Source organism: Oncorhynchus clarkii, chromosome 21 (assembly GCF_045791955.1).
Source record: "Oncorhynchus clarkii lewisi isolate Uvic-CL-2024 chromosome 21, UVic_Ocla_1.0, whole genome shotgun sequence".
NCBI classification, from domain to species: Eukaryota; Metazoa; Chordata; class Actinopteri; order Salmoniformes; family Salmonidae; genus Oncorhynchus; species Oncorhynchus clarkii.
In genome coordinates this window covers 18316581-18343673 of record NC_092167.1, presented here as the reverse complement: position 1 = coordinate 18343673, position 27093 = coordinate 18316581, and the positions used below count along the sequence as shown (strand labels likewise).

General features: G+C 43.6%; 1 protein-coding gene across 2 annotated transcripts; it reads left to right on the top strand.

Annotated features, from left to right (window-relative positions):
• Nucleotides 1-1762: 1762 nt before the first annotated feature.
• LOC139378687 (actin nucleation-promoting factor WASL-like) lies at nucleotides 1763-27093 on the top strand. 2 transcript variants are annotated; one of them, XM_071121099.1, is made up of 11 exons: nucleotides 1763-2157; nucleotides 11277-11411; nucleotides 11540-11626; nucleotides 11791-11887; nucleotides 17170-17365; nucleotides 19603-19645; nucleotides 21966-22119; nucleotides 22295-22318; nucleotides 23153-23655; nucleotides 25766-25871; nucleotides 25965-27093. In XM_071121099.1, the coding sequence occupies exons 1-11, from the start codon at nucleotides 2053-2055 to the stop codon at nucleotides 26024-26026; spliced, it is 1512 nt and encodes a 503-aa protein (XP_070977200.1). In that variant the 5' UTR covers nucleotides 1763-2052; the 3' UTR covers nucleotides 26027-27093. The 2 variants fall into 2 exon arrangements, with proteins under 2 accessions (XP_070977200.1, XP_070977201.1); XM_071121100.1 differs by lacking the exon at nucleotides 22295-22318 and having other exon boundaries at nucleotides 1779-2157.

The following is a 27093-nucleotide window of genomic DNA, read 5'->3' as shown; positions in this document are numbered from 1 at the left end:
CATCTTCCATTTAATAATGATGGAGGCCACTGTGTTCTTGGGGACCTTCAATGCTGCAGAATGTTTTTGGTACCCTTCCACAGATCTGTGCCTCGACACAGTCCTGTCTCGGCGCTCTACACACAATTCCTTCATCCTCATGGCTTGGTTTTTGCTCTGACATGCACTGTCAACTGTGGGACCTTATATAGAACAGTGTGTGCCTTTCCAAATCATGTCCAATCAATTTAATTTACCAGGTGGACTTGTAGAAACATTTCAAGGATGATCAATGGAAACAGGATGCACCTGAGCTCAATTTCGAGTCTCATAGCAAAGGGTCTGAATACTTATGTAAATTAGTTATTTGTGTTTTGTATTTTTTTTTAAATAAATTAGCAAAAATGTATTAACACCTGTTTTCGCTTCGGCATTATGGGGTATTGTGTGTAGATTGCTGAGTAAAATTGTTTATTTAATCAATTTTAGAATAAGGTTGTAATGTAATATAATGTGGAAAAAGTGAAGAGGTCGGGAATACTTTCCGAAGGCATATAGCCTATATATTTATATTCTGGAATCTGACATAGCTCATTCTGATATTTCTTAATGTCTTTGTTTTTACTTTTGGATTATGTGCAAATTGTTGTCTATGTATTATTACTGCACTGTTAACCTAGAAACACACACATTTCACTGTACCTGTGATAACATCATCTACAAATTTGTGTTAATAAACTTTGATTTGTCCAGTCATATACAGTCATTGGGCCTAGGCCTACTCCACCATAGCCTAATTTCATATTTATCCTCATGGTAATGCTGTGTTCACTTTCTAGTCTGAACTAGGAAACTCTGACATTTTCGATTTAATAACTGGTTGAACGCAGCATGTGTACAATCTGTTAGCAAGTTGGAAATGTCCGGGTTTCCTAGTTCAGACTAGTAGGAGAATGCGGCATAAATACCATAGCATCAATTTGACAATCCGCGCTTTCTGTCTCTGCTCCGTTTTGCACGTGTCCACTTCGCTGAATTCCAGTAAAGCGAGATAGTATAAACCAGATATTTCACCAGATGTATAAATGTGAAGCCTCTGGTTGGCATTTCCACTCACTACCAAATATGGTGATGAGAGGAAGCCCAGTGACCGGAATTGGGAGAAGGAGTGAGACGAATTTTGGTAAAATTCTGCAAATGTTGTCATCAATTTAACATTTGACCTCCCTTACAGATTTCTGTTTTCAGAACCAGAATCTGTAACAAACAGAGTGGACTGCGTTTTGCAGACTTTACCCTTTGCCAAGGTTTAAAAAAATGGTTGTTTCGAAGGAATGCAAGGGTCGAATAGCGTTAAGGCACATGCGCACTTCACATAGTAGGCGTTCCCCAAAGGAAATATGTAAATAAATGCTAGAACGCGCCAATAGGATTTCACTAGTTCGTGCCTGCCTCGCCCCACCTCTTTGCTCGTTTTGGCCAATATGATTATTTTGTTCCCATTTCATACGACACGCTCTGGTCTAATTTGGGTTAGTTATAAGAATCTTTGGTATAAACATTGGCTGGATTGTACCATTCTCTCAAAACATATTTTAATTGTGCTTCTTTTGACATATTTTCATGTATTTTAATTTTATTATAAAGATAATACATTTTATGTCATAAATGTTGTGTAACATAACCGTTTAATGCTCTCAAAATGATCTAGTCGTGCATTTCAAAAGTGCGCACTCCCCCTGTTACGTTTTTGGTTTATTCCCAAAGACTGCCATGTTGGATTGAGTCACAAATCTGCCGCTACTTGCGCTGGAGTTCTGATTAAAGTTTAGTATCTACCATATGCAAGACGTTGCAGGAATGTTCTCATAATTTGGATTGAAGGAGGACCTTACGTTGTGTTTGGGACTAACGAACATAATATCATACTAAAGCTGTTTCTATCGGGAAGTGAACAAACGTGCATCGATGTGAGGGTCCGGTTGCAGGCCACGGGAGATCAATGACTGTTTATTTGGGTTTCTTACAACGTCGAATCGGAATCATAACACACCTTTTGGTTGATTGTCAATAATGAGTGGCCATCTGCCGCAACGGCGGCCCGCTAACAGTGCATCCAAACTGCTAACCCCACAAGAGAACGACTGTCTCTTCAATTACCTCGGCAGAAAATGCACCGTAAGTTTATCAGTTGTTATACTTTCTTTACTAATTGCTCGTGAATGATGTTTACCCGTTTCAGGATTAATTGAAGCCTCTGTAATTGATGCCTCAATATGTTTGATATAACAATCGAAGGAAAACAACTCTCGCCACTGGCACTGGCTAGATTGGTGGAACAGGGGTAGGGAAAAATAAGTCTTGATATCCCGGGACATAGTGACATTTGGGCGGTAGAAAGTTTCAGTCAAGCCCCGAGGCCTCGGGTGTTCCCTGACACACCTGCATAGAACCCAGAAGAGCCAAACCACTGTTAACAAGAATGTGCTGCTCGGTTTTGTTGGCCTAGACCTGGGCCAGTGTTAGGATCTGCTAAACTCATCAACCTGACTACGAATATTTTTCGTACTGAAGTTGCATAATGTCTTGGCTGATTTCGGAAGCAGCCTGTGTGTTCAGAACAGCCTGTGTGTTCTGAACAATCTGTCTGGCATGCATTGTTCTGTTGTCCACACAATACTTTGTCATAGGCAATCACACAATTCAGTTCAGTTGATTGCTCTCCTCGGTTTTTGAGATGCGGCAATCAGTGAAGAATGTGTCCAATGTAGCGTTACAGTGTATCACTGTAGCAAATTAGCTCTGATGGGCAGGGACTCTATTTAATGTGACCGCTTGAGAAATTATATTATATAACGCGTTTTGTTATAATTTGACCCGGCCAGGAAATTATATTTCAATAGAAACAATGTGTCCTCTTGAAACGTGATGTGCATTGATTGCGCCCTTTAACCTCGGGTATTTAAGTTGGTGTAATGTACAATAGCATTGTAAAGGTCTAGACTTATGTCAACAAAATAGATATACAGTATCTATTTGCTGTTTTTACACCCCAGTGTGTCATCTTGATCTACCTTGGATGGTAGGCTAATGTCATCCGAGGTCAGTTCAGAGAGAGAATGCACCCCCCCCCCCCCCCTTATTTTACAATACGTGCAGGTATGAGCTACCTGTAAACACCAGGTTGGTTGATACAATTGGATGCCATTTAAGGCTGTTAATCAGTTAATCAGTTCATCAGGAATGTGGTTTAATCAGATTTCCTCATGGATATGGGTCAAGGCTGTGTTGTGTAATGTTTGAAACTAAGTTGGTAGGTTTCTACCCAGTGTGAAGTCCGATACTGCTCGCACACTTTCCCTACAGGGGTTGAGCCTACAGTTTCTCCAGAGTAGGTGCGTTGATAGTTTTGTCTCGGTAGTAACTTATCCCATGCCACGTTACCACACCCTTTGCTACCTCCCCATATCATCTGGCTTTGAGTCATGTCACCTTTTGTCATGTTCACAAAGTAGGAAGTCGTCTTCGCTTACTTCCTCTTTCTCACGTGGTGGGCCAGAAGAGTCTCGCCTCCTACCTGTCCGTCACAGTCATACCTGTCCCAGGTGTGTCTCTGCACCTGTTGTACACCTGCATACACAGCCAATGACATCATTCCACAGACATCCAGGCCATGTCACTCACCATGTGAGACAGCCCAGGCAATTGCGTGAGTGACATTCCTGCCTCGCTCTCCTCATGAAAACGCTCTTGTTAAAATCTGTGAGAAGTGAGCGATTGCTTTTTATGTAATGGTCTCGTGTAGCTAGAGAAGAAAATGTAGGAAGCTGCTGTCTTTTCTCTTCCTCCACAGAGAACTGAACACTGAACAGCCCCTGCTTCTGTGTTTAACCTTTGGCTTATTCCAGTTGTTGAAGGCAAGTTATGCTAGCTGAGCCAGAAGCTAATGTCTAATACCTGTTGCCTGTTGAGCCATGGATGTTAGTTGGGCTAGTTGGAACCAGAGCTGTGTCAGTGGATTTCAGCTCAGGGCCTCTCTCTGTGTCTCTATCTCGGTCTCTCTCACTCTGTCACTCCACTCTCTTTCAGTGATTCATACATACAAACAGTGAGCAGCACACTCTGAAACGCAGGCCCTGCCAGATGATGAATCACATATGTGAGAGGTCCAGCCTGTGTTGATGTGGCTTCACTGACATTCAACTCATTGGTATTCCTACTGCTTCACTTTTTACTATCAGCACCGGGCTAGAGGTGGAAGCTATCCAATTTGCATTCTTTGTGAGTGAGACAGAGACACAGAGACTGCCTGATCAGCAGTCCTCTCCAGCAGGAAGTGCAGTGGTCAACCTCCTTCAGTGTTTTGTGCTGGAGTGGCGAAAATGTGCCTTTGATCTTTACCTCATACTCTCCTTCCCAACCTCTTCCCTGTTCCCACTTTCCCCACTTCGGCCTCCCCTTACCACCCCTACTCTGGGCCTCTGCCTCCCAACACCAGTCTCTGTATTTCCTACTACTCTCCAGTCTCTACTCCTTCCCAACTACACTCTGACTTTCCCCCCTCTCTTTCTGTCCTTCCCAACCCTAGCCATTCCTACCCAATCCCACTTTTTAGGCTCATGGGAAATACTGTCAGGACATGGCTGAATGATGCACACTTACCGTACATTCAACATCCTGTTTGTTAGTTTTCCCTGTGAGCCCTCTACAGTCCTACTGGCTGTAGTGTGTAGTAGCACCAGCAGCCTGGTGAGTGGTGCCATGGCGAGCTTTGATGATGTCACTGGGACTGGGTGCTTCCTGTGGCCAGTGGGGCTCGTTGAGGCTGCCACTTGTGATCAGAGCTCGAGAGTCTGATAGATGAAATCGCTCAGCTCTCTGTGACCTCACTGTCTTTGTCCCGTTGTGGGCACAGCCAGCTAGATGAGCACGGACATGTATTGCTTTCTTTGAAATGTAGTCTAGGCTAGAAAGCTTCATGTTCCCCAGACACTGCACAGCTCTTACCCATCTGTGTGTAGTTAGCTACTAGGCGTTCTCGTGAACTTGCTTTACCACTTTCTGCTCTGGCCTGCCTTTCATCTGCAGGGTAATTGGCCTGAACCCCTCTGCGAGGAGGCTAATGAACTTGGGGACGAACCTGGTTCCCGTTTTCCAATAACATTTTAAGGCTAAGTTCATCTTTAGAACCTTCATAGGAGCATCGGTAAATCTCTGTGCTGTTTCCCAAAACCATTGTTACTAAAGTTTCACTTGAAAGCGCTTGTTATTTACCAACTGCTTTGTGTTTTGTGAGCTTTTTTTTTTTTTTACCCTTCTGCTTACTTTATTCACCGAAGATGTTTCTTTCTGACTGTGACCAACAACTTTCGAACAAAGTTGTCTACACACAGGCCTACAAAGTTGCCAAAATATTTGCAATTGTTACAAACAAGGGAAGCGTAAAAAGCTTAAAATGTAACCCGAGATGACTGCATTAAAATATACTTTTGGTAATGTATGTGGACACTTGCTCATCAAACATCTCATTCCAAAATCATGAGCATTTATATGGTGGTTGTCATCCTGCTTTTTGCTGCTATAACAGCCTCCAGTCTTCTAGGAAGGCTTTCCGCTAGATGTTGGAACAGTGCTGCTGGAACTTGCTTCCATTCAGCCACAAGTGCATTAGTGAGGTCGGGCACGGATGTTGGGGGATTTGGGCCTGGCTCGCAGTCTGCGTTCTAATTCATCCCAAAGGTTCGATGGAGTTGAGGTCAGGGCTCTGTGCAGGCCAGTCAAATTCTTCCACACCAATCTCAACAAACCATTTTTGAGTGGACCTCACTTTGTGCATGAGGGCATTGTCATGCTGAAACAGTAACAGGGCCTTCTCCAAACTTTTGCCGCAAAGCACAGAATATCTGGAATGTAATTGTAGGCCTAGTCCAAACCTTTTATTTATTTTTTATTTATATATTTTTAAACCTTTTTTCAACTAGACAAGTCGGTTAAGAACAAATTCTTATTTTCAATGACGGCCTAGGAACAGTGGGTTAACTGCCTGTTCAGGGGCAGAACGACAGATTTGTACCTTGTCAGCTGGGGGATTTGAACTTGCAACTTTTTGGTTACTAGTCCAACGCTCTAACCACTAGGCTACCCTGCAGCCCCAGACCATTATTCCTACTCCACTTAACTTTACAGTTGGCATTGGGCAGGTAGTGTTCTCCTGGCATCCGCCAAACCCAGATTAGTTTCCACTGCTCCAGAATCCAATGGCGGCGAGCTTTCCATCACTCTGGCCAACGCTTGACATTGCGCATGGTGATCTTAAGCTTTTGTTCGGCTGCTCGGCCATGGAAACCCATTTCAACTCCAGACGAAAAGTTATTGTGCGGCCGTTGCTTCCAGAGGTAGTTTGGATCTCTGTAGTGAGTGTTGCAACCAATGACAGCCGATTTTTGCGTGCTTCAGCACTCGATGGTCCCGTTCTATAAACTTGTGTGGCCTACCACTTTGCCGCTGAGCCGTTGTAGAAACGTTTAGGAGCAACTTCACAATAACAGCATGTACAGTTGACCGGCGTGGCTCTAGCAGGGCAGAAATTTGATCAACTGACTTGTAGGAAAGGTGGCATCCTATGATGGTGCCACGTTGAATGTCACTGAGTTCTTCAGTAAGGCCATTCTACTGTCATTGTTTGTCTATGGAGATTGCATGACGGTGTGCTTGATTTTTATACACCTATCAGCAATTGGTGTGCCTAAAATTGCCAAATCCACTAATTTGAAGGGATGTCCACATACTCTGGATGTATAGTGTAAATAGGCAACGTGTACATATATATATTTGAGTCATATTGAAATACATTTTCAGGCAAATTGTATTTGTCACATGCTTCGTAAACAACAGGTGTAGACTAATAGTGAAATGCTTATTTACGGGTCCTTTTCCAACAATGCAGAGTTAAAGATCAAATAAAAATGTTGACATGAGGAATAAATACACAGTGAGTAAAATTAACATGGCAATGAGACAGGGACTACCAGTACCGAGTTGAATGCAGGGGTACGAGGTAACTGAGGATGCTATGTACATTCTGTGCCTTCAGAAAGTATTCCCACCCTTTGACTTTTTCCACATTTTGTTACAGGCTGAATTTAAAATGGACTAAATGTATTTTTTTTTTTTTTACACTGGCCTACACACAATACCCCATAATGTCAGTGGAATTATGTTTTAAAATGTCAGTAAGTATTCAACTTGTTGTTATGGCAAGCCAAAATAAGTACAGGAGTAAACATTTGCTTAACAAGTGTCGTAATAAGTTGAATGGACTCACTCTGTGTGAAGTAATAGTGTTTAACGTGATTTTTGAATGACTACCTCATCTCTATACCCCAAACATACACTTATCTGTAAGGTCCCTTAGTCAAGCAGGGAATTGCATACACAGATTTAACCACAAAGACTAGGGAGGGTTTCCAGTGCCTTGCAAAGAAGGTAGATAGATAAAAAGCAGATCTTGAATATCCCCTTGAGCATGGTGAAGTTATTAATTACACTGTGGATGGTGTATCAATACAACCAGTCACTACAAAGATACCGGCGTCCTTCCTAACTCAGTTGCCTGAGAGGAAAGAAACCGCTTAGGGATTTCACCATGAGGCCATTGGTGACTTTAAAACCGTTAGAGTTTAATGGCTGTGATGGGAGAACTGAGAATGGATGAACAACATTGTAGTTACTCCACAATACCAACCTAATTGACAGAGTGAAAAGATGGAAGCCTGTACAGAATAAACATTTTCTAAAACATGCATCCTGTTTGCAACATGGCAATAAAGTAAAACTGCAAAAAATACGACAAAGCAATTAACTTTGTTCAGAATACAAAGTGTTATGTTTTGGGCAAATCCAATACATTACTGAGTACCACTTTCAAGCATTGTGATGGCTGCATCATGTTATGGGTATGCTTTTAATCATTTAAGGACTAGGAAACTGAATAGAGCTAAGCACCGGTAAAATCCTAGAGGAAAACCTGTTTGTCTGCTTTCCACCAGACGCTGGGAGATTAATTCACTTTTCAGCAGAACAATAACTAAAACACAAGGCCAAATCTACACTAGTTGCTTACCAAGAAGACGATGAATGTTCCTGAGGGGCCGAGTTAGTTTATGACTTAAATATACTTGAAAATCTATGGCAAGACCTGAAAATGGTTGTCTAATTTGACAGAGCTTGAAGAATTTAGAAAATAATAATGGGCAAATGGTGCACAATCCAGGTGTGGAAAGCTCTTAGAGACTTACCCAGAAAGACTCACAGCTGTAAACGCTGCCAAAGGGGCTTCTACAAAGTATCCACTCAGGTGTGTGAATACTTGATATTTCTGTATAAAAAATGTAATACATTTGCAAAAATGTCTACCCAAAATTATTAATTTTGTCATTATGGGGTATTGTGTGTAGATGGGTGAGAAAAATAATATATTTAGTCAACTTTGAATTCAGTCTGAAACACTTGACGATCTCCAAGGCATTTCTAGTCAATCGCCAAATATTTTTGTGAAAAAAAAAAAAACACCTGTGTTCCTTTTTTCAAATGTTTTATTAGTCCCGGGCTGTTGGTGGTAGGTGCAGCCAATTCAGCTGTCCTGCGTGCCAGGTAGGCAAACTGTTGCCATTTCATGTGTCTGAAGGTACAAACTCTGCCTTCCCGGTGGGCCTGGAGAGGAAATCAAGTGCTCTATGCCATTGCTGGCCAATCCGATTGCTCAGATGACCGAGTCTGCAGTAATTTAGCAGGCATAAAAGAAAGCTACGGCAAAATTGATACGGTGAGATTTCAAAACGTTTAAAGCTGTGACTAGAGAGAGACTGTCAACGAATACAGCAAAGAGCTGCTGTTTTTATGAGTGAGTTCATGTTTAAGTTCTTACTCAGAACTGTCAACACTTTGTAGTCAACACTTTTATAGCCCATAATGCGCGTTCTTCCTATTTCCACTCAGCGCTACAACAAGCAGTGCAGCAGCAATGAATTAGTAGGAAAGTGTGTATATATAGGCTTGCGTTGTTATTAGCGGCTTGGGTCTTTTTTAAATATCAAGGAATATTTCACCTTTCTCTGTTAATAGGAGTAACAACATGAATTTGTGGTTAAGGCAGAAATAATGCGGTGCGACTTGAGTTTCGTCATCGGCTGGAAGACGGTGTCCCTTTTTGGTTTCTGTCAGTGGAGGAAAGGGAGAGCGGAGGGATGTTGAGAGACGGACCCTCAGTCTGCTGCTCTCTCTCTCCGATGAGACTGACCACCAGGTGCAGGCACCACCAGCCCAGTAAAGTTTAAAAGCAAATTATTCAAATGTGCCTCACAAGTAATACAACAATGGATGTATTACCAGTGTGATCATATAGCCTACCTCAAATTTTGAAATATATATTTTTTTTAAATGTCCCGAACAACAATGCACTGGCAGGTAAATTCAAGCAAAGCCAATATGCAGTGATAATGTATTGGTCCTATAGCCTACTGCACAAACCTCATTGCTACAGAACTGTTTTTAATTGGTTAATGTTGCATAGGCTTACATTTTTAAGTCATGTTAGTAAAAAATCAGAGCGGTAGATCTCGGCATGCATGTTGACTCAGAAGGTTGGTGACCACTGGGCTTTGTAATTTGTCTAACGATGTACTTATCGAACATTCTTGCCGTGTGGTGTTTTTGGCTTTCGGCTGTTGTAGGTTTACGATGCGTCGTTCTCTCGGTATCGGGAAGCCGGGCCCTGATCTTGAGTCTGTGTAGTGGAGCCTGACATCCAGCCCTGCTGAGTCAGAGGGTTCTGCTGCAGGCCTGTCTGACCCAGCAGGATCACACATAATGAATGGGCATGGAAGGAAGGCCTGGCCACATCCGTCTAAGACCATGAGATACTTGGCAATAACTCTCCAGTTAGCTCTGTTTGAGCTAGCCCTTTATCTTTATGACAAGTTATCTTCAAAGAGCTGCGGACATTGTTTGCATTGCTGCAGCAGCTTCACTTGGTAACCACTCTGTTCCCTGAGACGGCCGCCTCCTCCTAGTACAGGGCTGCCCAACCCTCTTCCTGGAGATCTACCGTCCTGTGGGTTTTCAGTCCAACCCTAATTTAACACACCTGATTCTACTCAGATATGCTAAATTAGGGTTGGACAGTAGATCTCCAGGAAGAGGGTTGGGCTGCCCTGGTCTAGAGCTTCTAGGTCTAGATGCATTACTGACATGTCTGCTGTCGGAGTCAGTCAGCGGTGTGACAGCTCGGTCCTATAGAGAAGGGCGTAGAGGCTGTTACGGTGAGACACACACTGCTGCCAACAATAAAGACACGTTATGACAGGCCATCCTTCCTGTCGTCCTCACATTACTATAAGTAAATGACAAGAGTATATTCACCACTTTTTTGGCAGCCTGACAGGCTACTTTACCGTCCTGCGTGAGGAGACTGCTGAGATGTCAGTAAGCAATACAGAGGACAGTACTGGCACACAAGAGGACAGGGTGACTTTAGTCCTGCGGAGAAATTAACTGCGCTGCGGTAGTCTAAACTCTGCCAGTGCTGTCACACCTCTGTAGTAGTGTTTCTGCACATACATTATTTTCTAACCTTTTTATTTAAAGTTCGACTTGGCGAGATGAGGTTGCCCTGAGCAGATATTGAGATGAGCGCGATGCAAAATGTTGCGCGGTCAGAGTATCTGCGCACATGCACGGGTGCCCTTCACACTGTTACAGCGTGATCTCTACAGGACCAAAACAGCAGAGAAGTTTAGCCTCGCGCTTCAACCCTCTTAGTTGTTGAGGAAGTTGCCCTGTTATTGTGTATACTTGCATCCTTGAGTCTACCTTTTTAAAGCAGGAAGTTGATTCCATTGAGGTCAAATACATATTTTTAAAGGGAGACCTGGCCAACACTGCTTCACTGTAAAATATAGACTGAGAGTCTGTGAGTCTCAGTTAAATCCCTATTACATCCATTTGACATTTTAGTAATTTAGGCGACTCTTATCCAGAGCGACTTACTGTTTGTGGGGGTTGGGCCAGTAACTGAAAGGTTGCTGGATCGATTCCCCGAGCTGACAAGGGAAAAATATATTCTTCCCCTGAGCAAGGCATTTAACCCACTGTTCCCTGGGCTCCGAAGACGTGGATGTCGGTTATGGCAGCCCCCCCGCACCTCTCTGATTCATAAGGGTTGGGTTAAATACTGAAGACACATTTCAGTTGAATGCATTTGGTTATATTAACACCTTGTGCCTTTTTCTCTCCTGCAGTCGCTATGTTCAGCGGTGGTGCAGGTATACTCAGCAGACAGGAACTCAGCCTGGACCAAGAAGTGCTGTGGTGTAGCCTGTCTGGTCAAAGACAACCCAGCACGATCCTACTTTATCAGGGTGTTCGACATGAAGGTGGGTTTAGTTCACACTGTAAAACAACACATTTCACCACACCTATCTGATGTATGTGACCAAACATAGATTAAAACCAATGTATATAATAATAATTACATCCACACACTCTGTCTCTCTCGCCACAGGAGGGTAGAAGCATGTTAGAGCAGGAGCTCTACAACAACTTCTCGATCACTTTTCCCAAATCTTACTTCTTCACATTCGCAGGAGACGTGAGTTATCCCTTTCTCTATGTACTTGATGTGCTTTGCTCCAGCCAAGTCCTTTCACATGTCATGTGGTCATTTTTTTTAATGGCAAAAACCTGTGTGTGCTATCTTTTGAAGCCTGCAGTGTTGTTCGTTCTTATGACATTCCACTTCCTGTGTGTGTGTAGTCGTGCCAGATGGGACTGAACTTCGCCAACGAGGAGGAGGCCAAGCTTTTCCGGGGAGCCGTCGAGGACCTGCTTGGGAGACGACAGAGAAAATCTGGTGACTACTACCTACCGATGCCATCTTTGATTCTACTGACCTCGGATCTCTGATATTGAAACCATCTCCTCTCCTCTCTTGACCGTAGCTTGGTCTGCTAGTGTTTGGACAGATCCTCTCAATTTTGAGATATGGATCTCTCCTTCTTTCTATGCCATCTCCTTCCTGATTGTTCAATTGGCAGCTCTCGCTCTCTCTGGCCCACAGTTAAGGGCTTTAGGTCCAGTAGAAGGGGAGCAGATCTAGAATCAGCTTCACCCTCTACTAAATCCTAACATAAACATGTGCCTGATCAGCTAAGATCATTGTCCAGGGGCAACAGTGCTCTTCCGTGCCTCTTTTTGAAGTGCTCATGGAGACCAGCTTGCTATAATGACAAGTTCAGGACTGTTTGTCCTCTGTCCCAAACCAGCAAGAGTCGATGCAGTTTCTGTATGGATGATCCTCTTTTTAGATTTAAGCTCTGTCTTGTCAGTCAGTCTGTGATCGTTCTGGTAAATCACTAACTCGCACACGTACGCTTGACAATCAATCCCCACACACACACGCGCATCCATGCTGCTTATAAACTAACCCCCCCCCCCCCCCCCCCACTGCTTACAGAAGAGTTCCTCTTTGATCCGTACTCACCTGTAACTCCATACAATCCCTTACCTTTCACTAACACTCAGCACTATACAGGAGTTTAATTCTATACATTTTGTTTTTACAGAAAAAAAGACGTCAAAATGGTAGGTCAAAATGGTAGGTCGAAATGGTAGGTCCTTCATGAGTCTTTTTTTTTTTTTTGGAAAATCATTTTGATGTTAACCAGAAATCGAATCACTAAGTTTTTAATCAAATAACCCTGAAATGATTTGACTTAAAATATACATGCACGTAAACAAACGCACTCGTCCCCACGTGGCTTTGATTGAATGGTTCCCGTGTAAAGCCATTGGATAATCCACTGAAAGCAGGTTGTCTCAGAGAGAACACCTCTCCCAAGCCCCTAACTAACAGATTACCTACCCTACCCCCCAGTCTTAATCTTAACCATAAGGGGTATGGAAGTACTGTACATCTGACTGTGGCATCAGTGGTGAGAAGCAATTTCTATGTACATAAATCCTCTTTACAGGACATGCTTAGGTATCCTGCATACACATTCCAGAAAGCCAGTTCTACAGTGACGTTGAGCAGATCCCTCCCTCAATCTTAAAATACCATTCCTGTGACACCACTCACACTCCATCACACACTCCAAACCAGGCCATATGAATAATCAGCCAACCTCCACATTCTATAGATAAGAGGCTACAGTTGGAAGTCGGAAGTTTACATACACTTAGGTTGGAGTCATTAAAACTCGTTTGTCAACCACTCCACAAGTATCTTGTTAACAAACTATAGTTTTGGCAAGTCGGTAAGGACATTTGCTTGGTGCATGATGTAAGTAATTTTTCTAACAGTTGTTTACAGACAGATTATTTCACTTATAATTCACTGTATCACAATTCCAGTGGGTCAGAAGTTTACATACACTAAGTTGACTGTGCCTTTAAACAACTTGAAAATTCAAAAAAATGTCATGGCTTTAGAAGCTTCTGATTGGCTAATTGACATCATTTGAGTCAATTGGAGGTGTACCGGTGGATGTGTTTCAAGGCCTACCTTCAAACTCAGTGCCTCTTTACTTGACATCATGGGAAAATCAAAAGAAATGGACCTCCACAAGTCTGGTTCATCCTTGGGAGCATACCTCCAAATGCCTGAAGGTACCACATTCATCTGTACAAACAATAGTACGCAAGTATAAACACCATGGTACCACGCAGCCGTCATATCGCTCAGGAAGGAGACACCTTCTGTCTCCTAGAGATGAACGTACTTTTTGCGAAATGTGCAAATCAATCCCAGAACAACAGTGAAGGACCTTGTGAAGATGCTGGAGGAAACCGGTACAAAAGTATTTATATCCACAATAAAACAAGTCCTATATCGACATAACCTGAAAGGCCGCTCAGCAAGGAAGAAGCCACTGCTCCAAAACCGCCATAAAAGCCAGACTACGGTTTGCAACTGCACATGGGGACAAATATCAGACTTTTTGGAGAAATATCCTCTGGTCTGATGAAATAGAACTGTTTGGCCAAAATGACCATCGTTATGTTTGGAGGAAAACGTGGGAGGCTTGCAAGCCAAAGAACACCATCCCAACCTTGAAGCACGGGGGTGGCAGCATCATGTTGTGGGGGTGCTTTCCTGCAGGAGGGACTGGTGCACTTCACAAAATAGATGGCATCATGAGGAAAGAGAATTATGTCTTGATGTTGCTTCAATATATCCACATCAGTCAGGAAGTTAAAGCTTGGACGCAAATGGGTCTTCCAAATGGATAATGACCCCAAGCATACTTCTAAAGTTGTGGCAAAAAGGCTTAAGGACAACAAAGTCAAGGTAGTGGAGTGGCCATCACAAAGCCCTGACCTCAATCCTATAGAACATTTGTGGGCAGACCTGGAAAAGGCGTGTGCGAACAAGGAGGCCTACAAACCTGACTCAGTTACATCAGCTCTGTCTGGAGGAATGGGCCAAAATTCACCCAACTTATTGTGGGAAGCTTGTGGAAGGCTATCCAAAACATTTGACCCAAGTTAAACAATTTAAAGGCAATGCTACCAAATACTAATCAAGTGTATGTCAACTTTTGACCCACTGGGAATGTGATGAAAGAAATAAAAGCTGAAATAAATCTTTTTCTCTACTATTATTCTGGCATTTCACATTCTTAAAATAAAGTGGTGATTCTAACTGACCTAAAACAGGGACTTTTTACTAGGATTAAATGTCAGGAATTGTGAAACTGAGTTTAAATGTATTTGGCTAAGGTGTATGTAAACTTCCCACTTCAACTGTATATATATATATATAACCTTGTAGAGTATAAGAGGTGCGTCATTCTCCTCATCAGTACCCAGACACGCTGGGGGTGATACAGTTCATTGGCATTTTTCTTGAATTTGTCATTTAGTACCAGAGCTTTCCTTACTCTACAGATACTATAACAGTCAAAAGCTCTTTCAGAGATGCTCTCGAGAACTGGTCAAGTTGATTTGCTGTGGTGAGACATTAGTGTCACACTTTTCATAGCACTCCTTGGAATCGCTTATCAACGGGTGCATTCTATTGGACTTCAAAGCTAGTTTGCTCTGTGCCTGGCTCCCCATAGTGTTGTACTGGTCTTACTGGGGGGGGCAGAACGTGCCACCCCAATCAACTCCTGGTCTGCTTAATCAGGCTAAGAGGATTTAATTCAGCTGCTAATGTTAGTTACTTCACAACTCTCACACTACCCCAGTCCACTCACAGCACTGGCCACGGAATGGAAGGAGTTGTTGTGAGGGGGGGGGGGGCCTGAATTGGTGACATTTTTGCCATTTGGATAAACAGATTTCTGAGAGTGATGTTTTTACATGGCATGGCCCAGACCTGTCCTATGAAGTTTGATCAGACTGGCATGGCTTGGGCTGTGCCCATACAGACAACATTCTGGCCGAGCAGGCATGGTGTGTTCTGCCTGTGGCCATACAACGGTTTGTGTGTGGTGTCTCAGTGTCTGCAATAATGACAGGTGAGAATGACCCTGCAGATAGGAATTAACCGCGTTCACCCAGAATGTTAGTTTCTGTTGCCTTATCGCTCTCTTTTTCTCACTATCTCTCCTTCTTTCTCCATGCTGTCTCTGAGTCCCGTCTCCCAGCCAGCCAGCCTCTCTCTCTCTCTCTCTCTCTGATGTAGATTCATCATGTTTAAGAGAATCTCAGGGATTATGGTGGATTAGCAGTGGGCATTAATGGTTATGTAAAATCCAGCAGCACTGTGATTTGCTGGGATTAGAGGTGGGCTGGAGTTGGGGGTGTGGTTTGGCACGCTGGTGGAGAGGGGAGGAAGGCAGAAGGGAGGGGGTGAGAGAGTATGGGAAAGAGTCTGGCTCGTAGAGCTGGGACCTGGCAGTGCTCCCTGTTGCGAGGGTGAGGAGAGGGCACTCTGTTTGGAGGCGGGGCCAGCTGTAGCTGTGGCATTTGCCCAACCCCTATCCACCTCACTCAGCCGGAGGGTCTGACAACTTAGTCTGCCTTGGTCTTAGTCTGCCTGGCTCTGCCTGTTCTCTCTGGTTGCTCCTCCACCTGGTTCTCTGGATCTGTTTTTGGAAACGCCTGGAGTTGGTTCTCTAGTTCTATAGCTCGGGATGTCTCTGATTCTGTAGATCTTTGGATCAGTGGCTCTCTGAGCTATAGCCCAGGACTAAGCACCACGTAGTCTTGCCACCCCCCCCCCCCCCCCCCCCCCCCCATGCTTCTGCCATTGCTCTGAGATGATGTTCTGTACCACCTTCTTGTCCTCTCCCTCTGAGGACCTATCTGAGGGGGGAGGAGGAGGGGCGATGCTTCCGGGAGGGTGTCTCTCCACCCTCCACTGCCTGATCCTTCCCCAGGAGGAACTATATGCGCCCCCCTCGGACCTCGCTACCCGCCTCTCGCTACGCCACAGGGACCACGCTTGTGGCGTTGTGGGTAAGATGCTGCTGGACGTCAACATGGCAGCGGCCAGAGAGTGTAAGGGGGACAGAGGGTGGAGGAAGGGGGACGGAACTCCATGTGACTGTAGTCCCTCAGTCTCACCCTCAATCAGAAAGAGCCCCCGTGGGGACTCCAGCCACAGAGGTAGGTGGCTAGGGAGTCAGGACAGTCATGTCCATATAATTCAGTTTGGATTGACCACTATGTGGGTGTCACAGGACGTGTGAGCCACAGGTAGTGGCAAATAGTATTCAGTGTGAGGATTCCACACGAATCTCATCCAGGCAGTGTTGTAGTGGTGGCTTTGTTTTTCTTGTTTGCTGTGCGTTGGTCTATCCCTGTGGTCCCACCAGCAGACAGCTCTCTGACTGCCCTAAGCCTACTGGGAGGCTTTAGAGAGGAGATGGTTTTGCACGAGGAGTGCTTACTGAGATTGTAATTTGATCACAGTAGCAGGTAGTGTGTTGTGATGTTGGCTAAACTCTCCAGGTGTTTAAAGGCACCTGTCTCACCCTGTGTGCCCTCTCATTGAACTAATTGTTGGAGGACGTGTCAATGATGGAAGTAGGCCTCATTAATGAAATGTACATCAAAAGTCTTTTGTAATCGGTATGTTAAACTACCTAGTTCTGACACTCGGGTCTCTCTCCCCCAGACCTAGACTCTCCCGGACTGTAGCATTGTGGGTACTGTAGTTCTGACTCTTCTGTTCCTCCTTAGGCCCTGCCCTGCCCATGGCCACGGTGGACATCAAGAATCCAGAGATCAGCAGTATGTCACGGTTCCACAGCCACAACTCTCAGCTCAACATGGTGAGCAGCAGCGTCAACAACAACAACAAGAAGGAGAAGAAGGTGAAGGGAAAGAAGGGCAAGAAGCTGACCAAGGCGGACATCGGAACGCCCAGCAACTTCCAGTAAGTATTCTTTCCAATTTATTCCTTTCCGTTCTGTTCTATTCTGTTTTAGTTGTGTGTTTTTAATTCCGCTCTTATTTGTGACATCTGAGAAGTAAGGGTCTTTCACAAGCCCGCAGTGTGGGTTGAGTCCATCATGAGATTAAATATTTGGCACTTCTAGTTACTCACTGTGATGTCAAGTTAGGATGTGGCCCATTTGGGTCAACTGGGGGGTATTGCACAGCTAATGTATAGAGGAGTACCTCTAGCCATACTGCAATGTGTTAATGTGCAGGCTAAGAGTTGATGGGACTTTTTAATCCTGGACATATTTCTAATCACATCTAATATGTATCTGGCATGATTGATGGATGTGAGGATAATCTGTCCTGTGTTTTTAGGAATTGGACACTGGTAGTCAATACTATGGTACTGGGTTACTGAAGTAGTGTAAAGCAGGGGTATTTAACCAGGGGTCCGCACCCAGGTATTGCAGGGGATCCGCAAAAATAAATGCATTTATACAGTAGCAGTCAAATGTTTGGACACCTACTCATTATAACCTGCCCAGGGACTGCGGGTGAAAATTAGCCGGCTGGCTAAAACCGGCACTTTTAATGAAACGTTGATTAATGTGCACTGTCCTTGTAAAAATAAAATAAATAAACTCATCTCAAGGGTTTTTCTTTTTACTGTTTTCTACATTGTAGAATAATAGTAAAGACATCAAAACTATGAAATAACATACATGGAGTCATGTAGTAACCAAAAAAGTGTTAAACAAATCAAAATATATATGAGATTCTTCAAAGTAGCCACCCTTTGCCTTGATGACAGCTTTGCACACTCTTGGCAATCTCCCAACCAGCTTCATGAGGAATGCTTTTCCAACAGTCTTGAAGGAGTTCCCACAAATGCTGAGCACTTGTTGGCTGCTTTTCCTTCTCTCTGTGGTCTAACCCATTACCAAACCATCTCAATTGGGTTGAGTTTGGGTGTCCGTTGCTCGTGTTTCTTGGCCCACGCAAGTCTCTTATTGGTGTCCTTTAGTAGTGGTTTCTTTGCAGCAATTCAACCATGAAGGCCTGATTTGCGCAGTCTCCTCTGAACAGTTGATGTTGAGATGTCTGTTACTTGAACTCTGAAGCATTTATTTGGGCTGCAATCTGAGATCTAATGAACTTATCCTCTGCAGCAGAGGTAACTCTGGGTTTTCCTTTTCTTTGGCGGTCCTCATGAGACAGTTAAGTCATAGTGCTTAATGTTTTTTGTGACTGCACTTGAAGAAACATTAAGTTCTTGAAATATTCCGTATTGACTGACCTTCATGTCTTAAAGGAATGGACTGTTTCTCTTTGCTTATTTCACCTCTTCTTGCCGTATTATGGACTTGGTCTTTTACCAAATAGGGCCATCTTCTGTATACCACCCCCACCTTGTCACAACACAACTGATTGGCTCAAACACATTAAGAAGGAAAGACATTCCAAAAATGTACTTTTTTTGAAGGCACACCTGTTAATTGAAATGCATTCCAAGTGATTATCCTTATGAAGCTGGTTGAGAGAATGCCAAGAGTGTGCAAAGTTGTCATCAAGGCAAACTTTGAAGAATCTCAAATATAAAATATTTAGATGTTTTTTTTGTTTTTTTTTACACTTGTTTTTTACATGATTCCATATGTGTTGTTTCATAGTTTTGACGTCTTCACTGTTATTCTACAATGTAGAAAATAGAACAAATTAAAGAAAAACCCTTGAGCGAGTAGGTATCCAAACTTTTGACTGGTACTGTATATATCATAGTTTTTTTGTGTGGATATTTATTTTATGAATATCGCTAGCAAGAACAGAATAAACACATTTTGAATTAGAAGTATCTTTTTTCTATAGATTTTTCTCAACTCCTAATATTGAGTAAATGACACGCTGGTGTATCTGTCATAGGCTTTGAAAAAGCACCTGCGAATAGGCTACCAGTGTGGCATGTGCCGTGTCTTGACTTGGACATACATTTCTGCCAACACATGGCTCACCTTTGTTTAACCAGGTAAACGGCTGCTCTTAGCGAACGTTTGCTTGGAGTTACCTTTTCTAGTTAGTTTACACTTCCTCTGTGTGTCCTCTCATCCCCTGAGTGTAGGGTTAGGCTACCTACTATATACTGATTGGATCATTCCCTCAGGCTCTACTCCTCTCTCTCTCTCTCTCTCTCTCTCTCTCTCTCTCTCTCTCTGATCATGTGTTTCCTTCTAGGCACGTTGGCCATGTCGGCTGGGACCCCAACACAGGCTTCGATGTGAGTATGACTGACTGACTGACTGACTGGGTTCTGACTGAGGAAGAGATATTGTTGTCTATACTGTAGCCTCTGGCTAGTAGACTCATCCCCTACTTCTAATGGTATGGGAAGATCCTATCTGACCTGTGATCTGCCTCTTCTCACGCGGTGGTCTACCTAGCCTCTGTCTTATAACGTATGGGATGTTTTAATGTCACATGAACAAGGACGGTGAAATGCCTTTCTTTCTAACTCAAACCAATAGGCCTGGACATGGACAGTGGGATGGTTTCTCTCTGAGGATGTGTATTACTGGGAGAAAGAGGGGAGGGAAGGAAAGAGAGTGGGGGGGGTTGTTGCGTTTTCATCCCCCTTACCTTATTTCTGAGGTAGTGTTCATCAGACATGATTCTCCTCAGAACTAAATATGAAATATTATGACGCATCTCCATCTCTGCCCACTGCAGATGTCACTGCCAGCCCAGTGTTACACAAGGAGATTTCACATTATAAACCTGTTTCTGCATAATCCATCCATTCATTTCCAAAAAAAGGATAAGTAATTATTGCGTGGTGTTCTACATGCACATCGAACAGAGCAGACGGGAACCGGAGGATTTGTTGAAATTTCTAAAAATAAGATTTCAATGATTTTACGTTTCTGAGCTTTAATACTTTCAAGGACTTAAGTGGAGAGCGAGAGATGAGAGAGGATGTTTTAACATGTTTCGACAGAAACAGGAAAGAACCCTGCAAGATTTTATTTATTTACAGCTGCAATTCATTACATAAAGAAGACAACCTGAATTACATAGAGGTAAACAAACTTACTAAGCTGTTTGTGTCTCTGCCCAGAGAGCTAGAGTAGTGGTTTAAAGTAGATATGATATAAACCTGTGTAATCTAGTTCTGTGGGAATATAATCTCACAGCCTTCAATCCACTCCACCGGTTGGCCAACGGGCAGTGCCAACCTGGCACAGTTCCCCTCAGCCACCAGGTGGTGATGCAGGTGCTGTTTTACAACAGGGGTGCCAACATCAGAACAGTTTATCTCAGAACATGAGACCGCCAGCTCTGACATAATGTGGTTCTAACGGAGTAATGTTTTATCCCAGTGAGGTTTTACCTAGGGATGCACAGATGCCATTTTTGACCGATATCCAATACTTCCCTTGCCAAGAAACCCGATCCCGATAACGGATAGTTTAAAGTTTTATCAGCCTTTTAAGCATTCCAGTACACTAAAATAGTTGAAATGCACACACTGACCAAAATGTTATTTTGTTGACATTTACGCATTTGTTCACATTACCAGTGAAACATAATCAAAACCCATTTCTTTCACTTACTTGCTGTGCTCTTTTGTTGTTCAGTCGTTTCATTCTCAACCAGGATTTCATTGTACATGTCGAGCAGTGAAGTTTCAGCTCTGTCTGTCCTTTCCTCAGTACGAAATCCTCGTCGACCCACTGTGCTGTCAGACTCCACATGCTCATGGGGCTGACGTCGCTGGTCCAAATGTCAGTTGTGAAGTTAATATCAGTGACGCCCATAGCAAGTAGGTTGTGGATGTGCGTTTTCAACGTTTCTGTGTAACTCCGGTAGGGCTACATCTGAAAAATAGCGCCTACTTGTAGTGTGTACCGGTGCTCGAGGTGCTCGACCAGTCGGCGAAAGCCAACATTGTCCACAACAGAGAACGGTTGATTGCCAAGGGCAATGAATTCTATCCTTATTGAATTTCGCCTTTTGAGTCTCTCGCTGAGATTTTCTTGAACTTGTTTAGTTGTGCACTTAGTAGTCACTGAACGTCTGGTGGTGATGGACTTTCAAATGAGTAATTAGGTTTGTGGTATTGAAAGATTTCACTTTTCCCCTCTGGAAATAATATAATAAATAATAGCAGCACAAATGTTGCCTATGGCCTTTTTGTTATCTTCCTTTGAAACTTAAATAGATCCACACAGCAGACATTGTGGGCCAGGTTAGTAATGCTGCGTTGCACGTGTAGCGCTGTATTTTTCGTGGTGTCATTACGTCATCTACCTACGTTATACAGGTATGCACGTCATCTACCTACGTTATACAGGTATGCACGTCGGCGTTAAACTATACATCGAGCCGATGTTGGCATTTTTAGCGAATATCTGCCAATTCCGATATGCTTAACAATTTGATTTTTTTTATTAAATGATTGTATTTTTGTCAAATCTGTTTCTCGTGCATCCCTAGTTCTAACTCATTGAGGTTCAAACTGAGTGAAGTCCTAACTGATAGGAGTTCTAACTCGGCATGGTTCTATTTCCTGTAATCCAGTGTTCTCTTCTCTCCTCCAGGTGAACAACCTGGACCCGGAGCTAAAGAACCTGTTTGACATGTGCGGCATCTCTGAGGCCCAGCTGAAGGACAAGGAGACTTCCAAGGTCATCTATGACTTCATCGAGAAGAAGGGAGGAGTGGAGGCAATCAAGATAGAGCTCCGCAGACAAGGTGTGTGTGTGTGTGTGTGTGTGTGGGAACTAAGGGCTTTGGGTTGTTTGTTTGTCAGAAGAGTATTGATAGTTGGTCACGGTGACTTACAAAAACAAGTTTTCTTGTAGCCTATGTAGTGTCCATATAGATTGTTTAGTGCTCTAGAGTCTAATGTTCAGTGTGTGTTCCTCAGGTCCTCCACCTCCAAGGTGGTGTGGTAGGTTGGTTTATCTCTGCATGGTGCTGCTGTGGCATTAGTCTGATTGGGAGCTGTCTGATAGACTAACTCTGACCTCTGTAGGACAAAATAGTCTAACACAGAGTTTCCCCAAACTCATTCCTTGGTGCACCTATTTTTTTTGTTTGTTGCCCTAGCACTACACAGCTGATTCAAATCACCAACTCATCAAGCTGTGTAGTGCTAGGGCAAGAACCGAAAAGGTGCACACGGGGGGGCCCCAGGACCGAGTTTGGGAATCCCTGGTCTATCACAGGGGTGCACAACTCCTCAGGCCCTCAAGTTCCTCAGGACTGAGGCCTTTGAAGACCAAGGTCTGTATCCACAAAGCATCTGAGTGAGAATGCTGATCAAGGCTCTGTTTTGTCTTAAAGATCATAATGAATCAATTTTATGGAAAGATCCTTGATCAGCACTTTTACTCGCAGATGCTTTGTGGATATGAGCCCAGAGCTGTGTGCCCCTGGGCATGATCTAACATGTATGGACCTTGACAGGCCAGACCAGGAGTCCGATTGCAGTGTGCTGAAGAGACATTTTCCTTTTCTTGACTGTAGAATCACATGTTAGTCAATGCTATACTCTTTTATCCCACCACAAAGCTTTTGTCTGAGTTTCTGGGTTAGTTGAGAATAATTACTTGAAGCATAGCTGTCCCTAGTGGCTACAGTCATTACTGCATGGTGTCATAGCAGCAATTGAGCTGTATTTATTTGCTGCCTTTCCTCTGAGGTTCTTCTAGAATCTAAAGCATGTTGTGAAGTGTGTACAATAGTAGATGCCATGCTAAAATGATTTCTCTTTCTGGTCCAGCCCCTCCACCCCCTCCTTCCAGAGGCGGACCCCCACCCCCTCCCCCACACCAGACCTCCAGCCCCCCACCCCCGCCCCCACCGGTCAGGGGCAGGGGCGCACCTCCCCCTCCACCCCCCTCCAGAGCGCCCACCTCAGCACCACCACCTCCTCCCCCCTCTAGAACAGGCATGGGAGCTCCACCCCCACCCCCAACTAGAGGCCTTCTGCCCCCTCCTCCCCTGGCTCCCCATGCCCCACCTCCTCCCCCACCTCCCTCCTTCACCTCAGCAGGTATTGGTTCCGGAGCACCTCCTCCTCCTCCTCCCCCGCCGCCTCCCGGCCCTCCTCCCCCACCCATGCTTCCGGAAGCTGATGGAGGGGGTGTAGGTGCTGGTAAGCCCTCAGCCCTGTTGAGCCAGATCAGGGAGGGGGCTCCGCTGAAGAAGGTGGAGCCCGTTTCCACCAACACCAGCCGAGACGGTCTCCTCGAACAGATACGACAGGGCAAACAGCTAAAGGCTGTGAGTGGACATTACCTCCTTATACATTACTCCCTAACCCATTTTTCCCCAACTGCCAGTCCGCGGGCCAAATCTGTCCCGTCAGCAAAATTATTTGTCACCCCAAAGCCCCCCAATTTAATTAGGAATATTTGTTTCATTTAAAAATAAAAATGTCAGACCCGAGATGCAAAAACTCCCAAATGCAATGTCCCAAGAAGGCAGTTAACTAAATAATGCAAAAGTTACATTTTAACTTCATTCATGGGGAGAGAGAATGCAGGAGACATTCAAATAATAATAAAGCATGCAGTGGACTATTTTGTGGTGCTGAAATGTTAAACTGCAACCGCAGTGCAATCAATAGGAGATGAACAGCGCCTGGTGCTGGAAATATAGCTAACTTGTTATGCAAGTGTTGCACAGCAACAGATGGAGAAAAACTACACCAGTCGAGCAATTCATTTCAACAATGATCTTCATTTTAATTTGACTTTACAAACAACAAGCGGGTTTAATTGGAGTCTATTTCTTATTAAGAGCCGAGGCCTACATAAAATAACTTGACTGGCTGTGGTAGGCTGAGACTCAACAGCCTTTTCACAAGAAAAATAGAAGTGGGATTTTTAAAATTAGGCCTACTTACAATTGCAACTGTCCAAAAATGAAGCGTCCCACATAAGACAATAATTTCTAGAAAAAAAGGCGACGTGTCTGAATGTCGGTATAGGGGTAGCCTGCTCCTGTAATGACAGAACAATTAGAAAATACTGTCAGCTTTACCTAAATATCCCTGAATAAGCACTCACAATGTTAGTATTTATTAAATCCAGTCATATAGGCCACTAAGTTGTTTAATCAGTAGGAAAAGTTGCATTTGCCCTGGGACACGATCTTGTGGATGTCGGGTGAGATGGATGCGATTGTGATGCGCAGGCGGTCCTCAATCGACTTATGTGAAAGCCGGTTCCTGGCGTGAGTCTATACCGCGTTCATAGAGGAAAATGAGGACTCGCAGGTGTATGTCCAGCCACACATTGTTGGCACATAAAATGTGAGTTTCTTTATTGTGCTGTGTTCCTCTGAGAATGCTACCCAGTTAACGCTTTAGTGTTTCTGCGTCGGGCCTCTGTCTGGGGCGGGAAGGCCACTTTGAAAGTGCTATGCTTAGATTCATAATGTCTGAGATTACATTTTTTGCAAACAGTGACATTTTCATTGCAGATAAGACCCACTGGCTTGACATTGGGGAAAAGCTAGAAAGATGACCCTATATCTCTGTACATTCTAGCCTGAAACGTATATTTTCATTATCCAGCTTTGATAGTTTTTGCGATCATGCTAATTGTTCTGAACAAATGTTGATGTTAAAAAAAATACTGTAGACTACGTAGATGTGTTTTTTTCCTCACCAATCAATGCACAGAGAAATAGACGACAAAAATCATTAATAGAGACATGGTGATTTTTATGAGTGTAATCCGATCTAAATGATTATTTTGTCACTGAATGTATTATGTACTAATCAGATGTGTTAATGTTGCTCAAATTGTAGTGTAGGCCAATTAACTGGTGTTAGTATTATGTACTAGTTATGTTCTGGCCTGCCGACTACTGGCTCAGAAAAAACTTGTCCATAGGCCAAACCTGGTTGAAGAACCCTGCCCTAACCTCTATGCCCCTGGTCCTTATACCCTGGCTCCTACCTCAACCCCTAAAACCCAATTTTATGATTGCTCTGGCATTGCTATCCGGAGGCTCCGTACTGAGGGTGCGACGCAATTGTGGAGCCTCGAGTCTTGTAGAGGCCAAATCGAGCTCCAAACCGCATCGCCGTGCACCTCCCAAATTTTGTAACAATGCAGAGGGCTCCGTATTGTTCCGCATTGACCTGATTGACAACTTCCTTCACAACAGCTTTGCTCCGCGAAGCACAAGCAGTGTGAATGCACTGGCTTCTACAGAGGCCGTATCGCAGCAACTGCTGTACGGCCAATGCAGACGTTGGCTTGACCATGCAGCGCCTTTAAGGCTAGCCCTTCACACTTCCCCCTATCCTCTAGAGATACTAGACGCACAGTCCCCTATACTGGAGAGTGTTCACTGGTGTGTATTCCTGTGTGTGTTCCAGGTGACTGACGAACCAGGGTCAGGAGGACCCGCCACCCCTTCAGCCGGCATCGTAGGCGCTCTGATGGAGGTGATGCAGAAGAGGAGCAAAGCCATCCACTCCTCAGGTACACACACACACACACACACACGAGATAAGAGGTTGCTTTTATATTCATACCAATGTGTTTTGTATGTGTTTGTGTCTTTCTCATCCCTAGATGATGATGATGATGATGACGAGGAAGAGGATTTTGAGGATGATGATGAGTGGGATGACTAGTGATCCTCCCCCTCGCGGATGATTATGACAACACTACATTGTTCCTAAATTGTCTTTCTAAATCTTATTCAAATTATAATGTAAATGTTTTATCAATTTGCTGTATATTTTTGTTGCCTTTTTTTTTTTTTTATAGATTATTCTGTGCAATACCTCATTTAATCTGTAAAGGTTTGTCATGTTATCTTTCTGTAAAGTTTTCTTCTCTCTCTCTCCTGGATTTAAACTTTTTACGTCAAGTTTCTCTTGATCTAAGAGGTCAGTCAGTGACTGGAGAGAACAAATGAACAAACTGTCAGAGCCGTTAATAATTTAGTTGTTAAAAATCGAGAACACTATTTTCATACCCTTCTCTTACTTTATTTTTACTTATTAAAAAAATCCTAGTTTAGCACTCTTATTTTCTTATGAAATCAGCTATGTTGGAATATTTAGCCCCATTTTGCTGTCGACGGTAAATCTACTCAGTTTGTATGTTTGCACGAATTGAAAGAGGCTCAGTAGGTGAATACGGAGCAGTATCATGGCTGTCTCTGCAACGTTATGCTTGAAAGGCTATCACTTCAATTATCCTACACTCTCAACCCGTACACTGCAGTAGTACACACACACAGCTGTCTTCTCTGTTTTTTGGTTTTTCATCATAGTTACAATACATTATTGATTACAAACGGTTATCACAAACAATGTTTTTTTTTTTTTTTTATAGTAGCAATCAGTCTCTTACAGTTTATTTGTTTGAATCAGGTCGGTGCAGATGCAAAGCTTGAGGATGAATTAGTTTGTCAACCTAATATGACATCTGATTTTGCAGCTGAGTGTCCCATGATGATCTGTTTCACTAACAAACTGTCCCTCAGAACCAGTGAACTACACTAACACATCTACTGCTTTCTCCTTGGAAGGGAACCAATGCTGTTCTTTACAGTATCGCTCTGTCTGTTTTCACGATGAGTGAAACTGCGTTCAGGAACCAAGATATATGGACATCAAACCTTCAGAAATTAGGTTGGAAGAATAATGGACTATTAAATTGTACACTCAAATAAATGTTAATAATTTACAGA

Coding starts and splice junctions, on each gene's coding strand:
- LOC139378687 (XM_071121099.1), top strand. CDS start 2,053: ATGAGTGGCCATCTGCCGCAACGGCGGCCCGCTAACAGTGCATCCAAA. Junction 11,627..11,790: donor TCTTCACATTCGCAGGAGAC/GTGAGTTATCCC, acceptor GTGTGTGTGTAG/TCGTGCCAGATGGGACTGAA. Junction 22,319..23,152: donor TCCACCTCCAAGGTGGTGTG/GTAGGTTGGTTT, acceptor TTTCTGGTCCAG/CCCCTCCACCCCCTCCTTCC.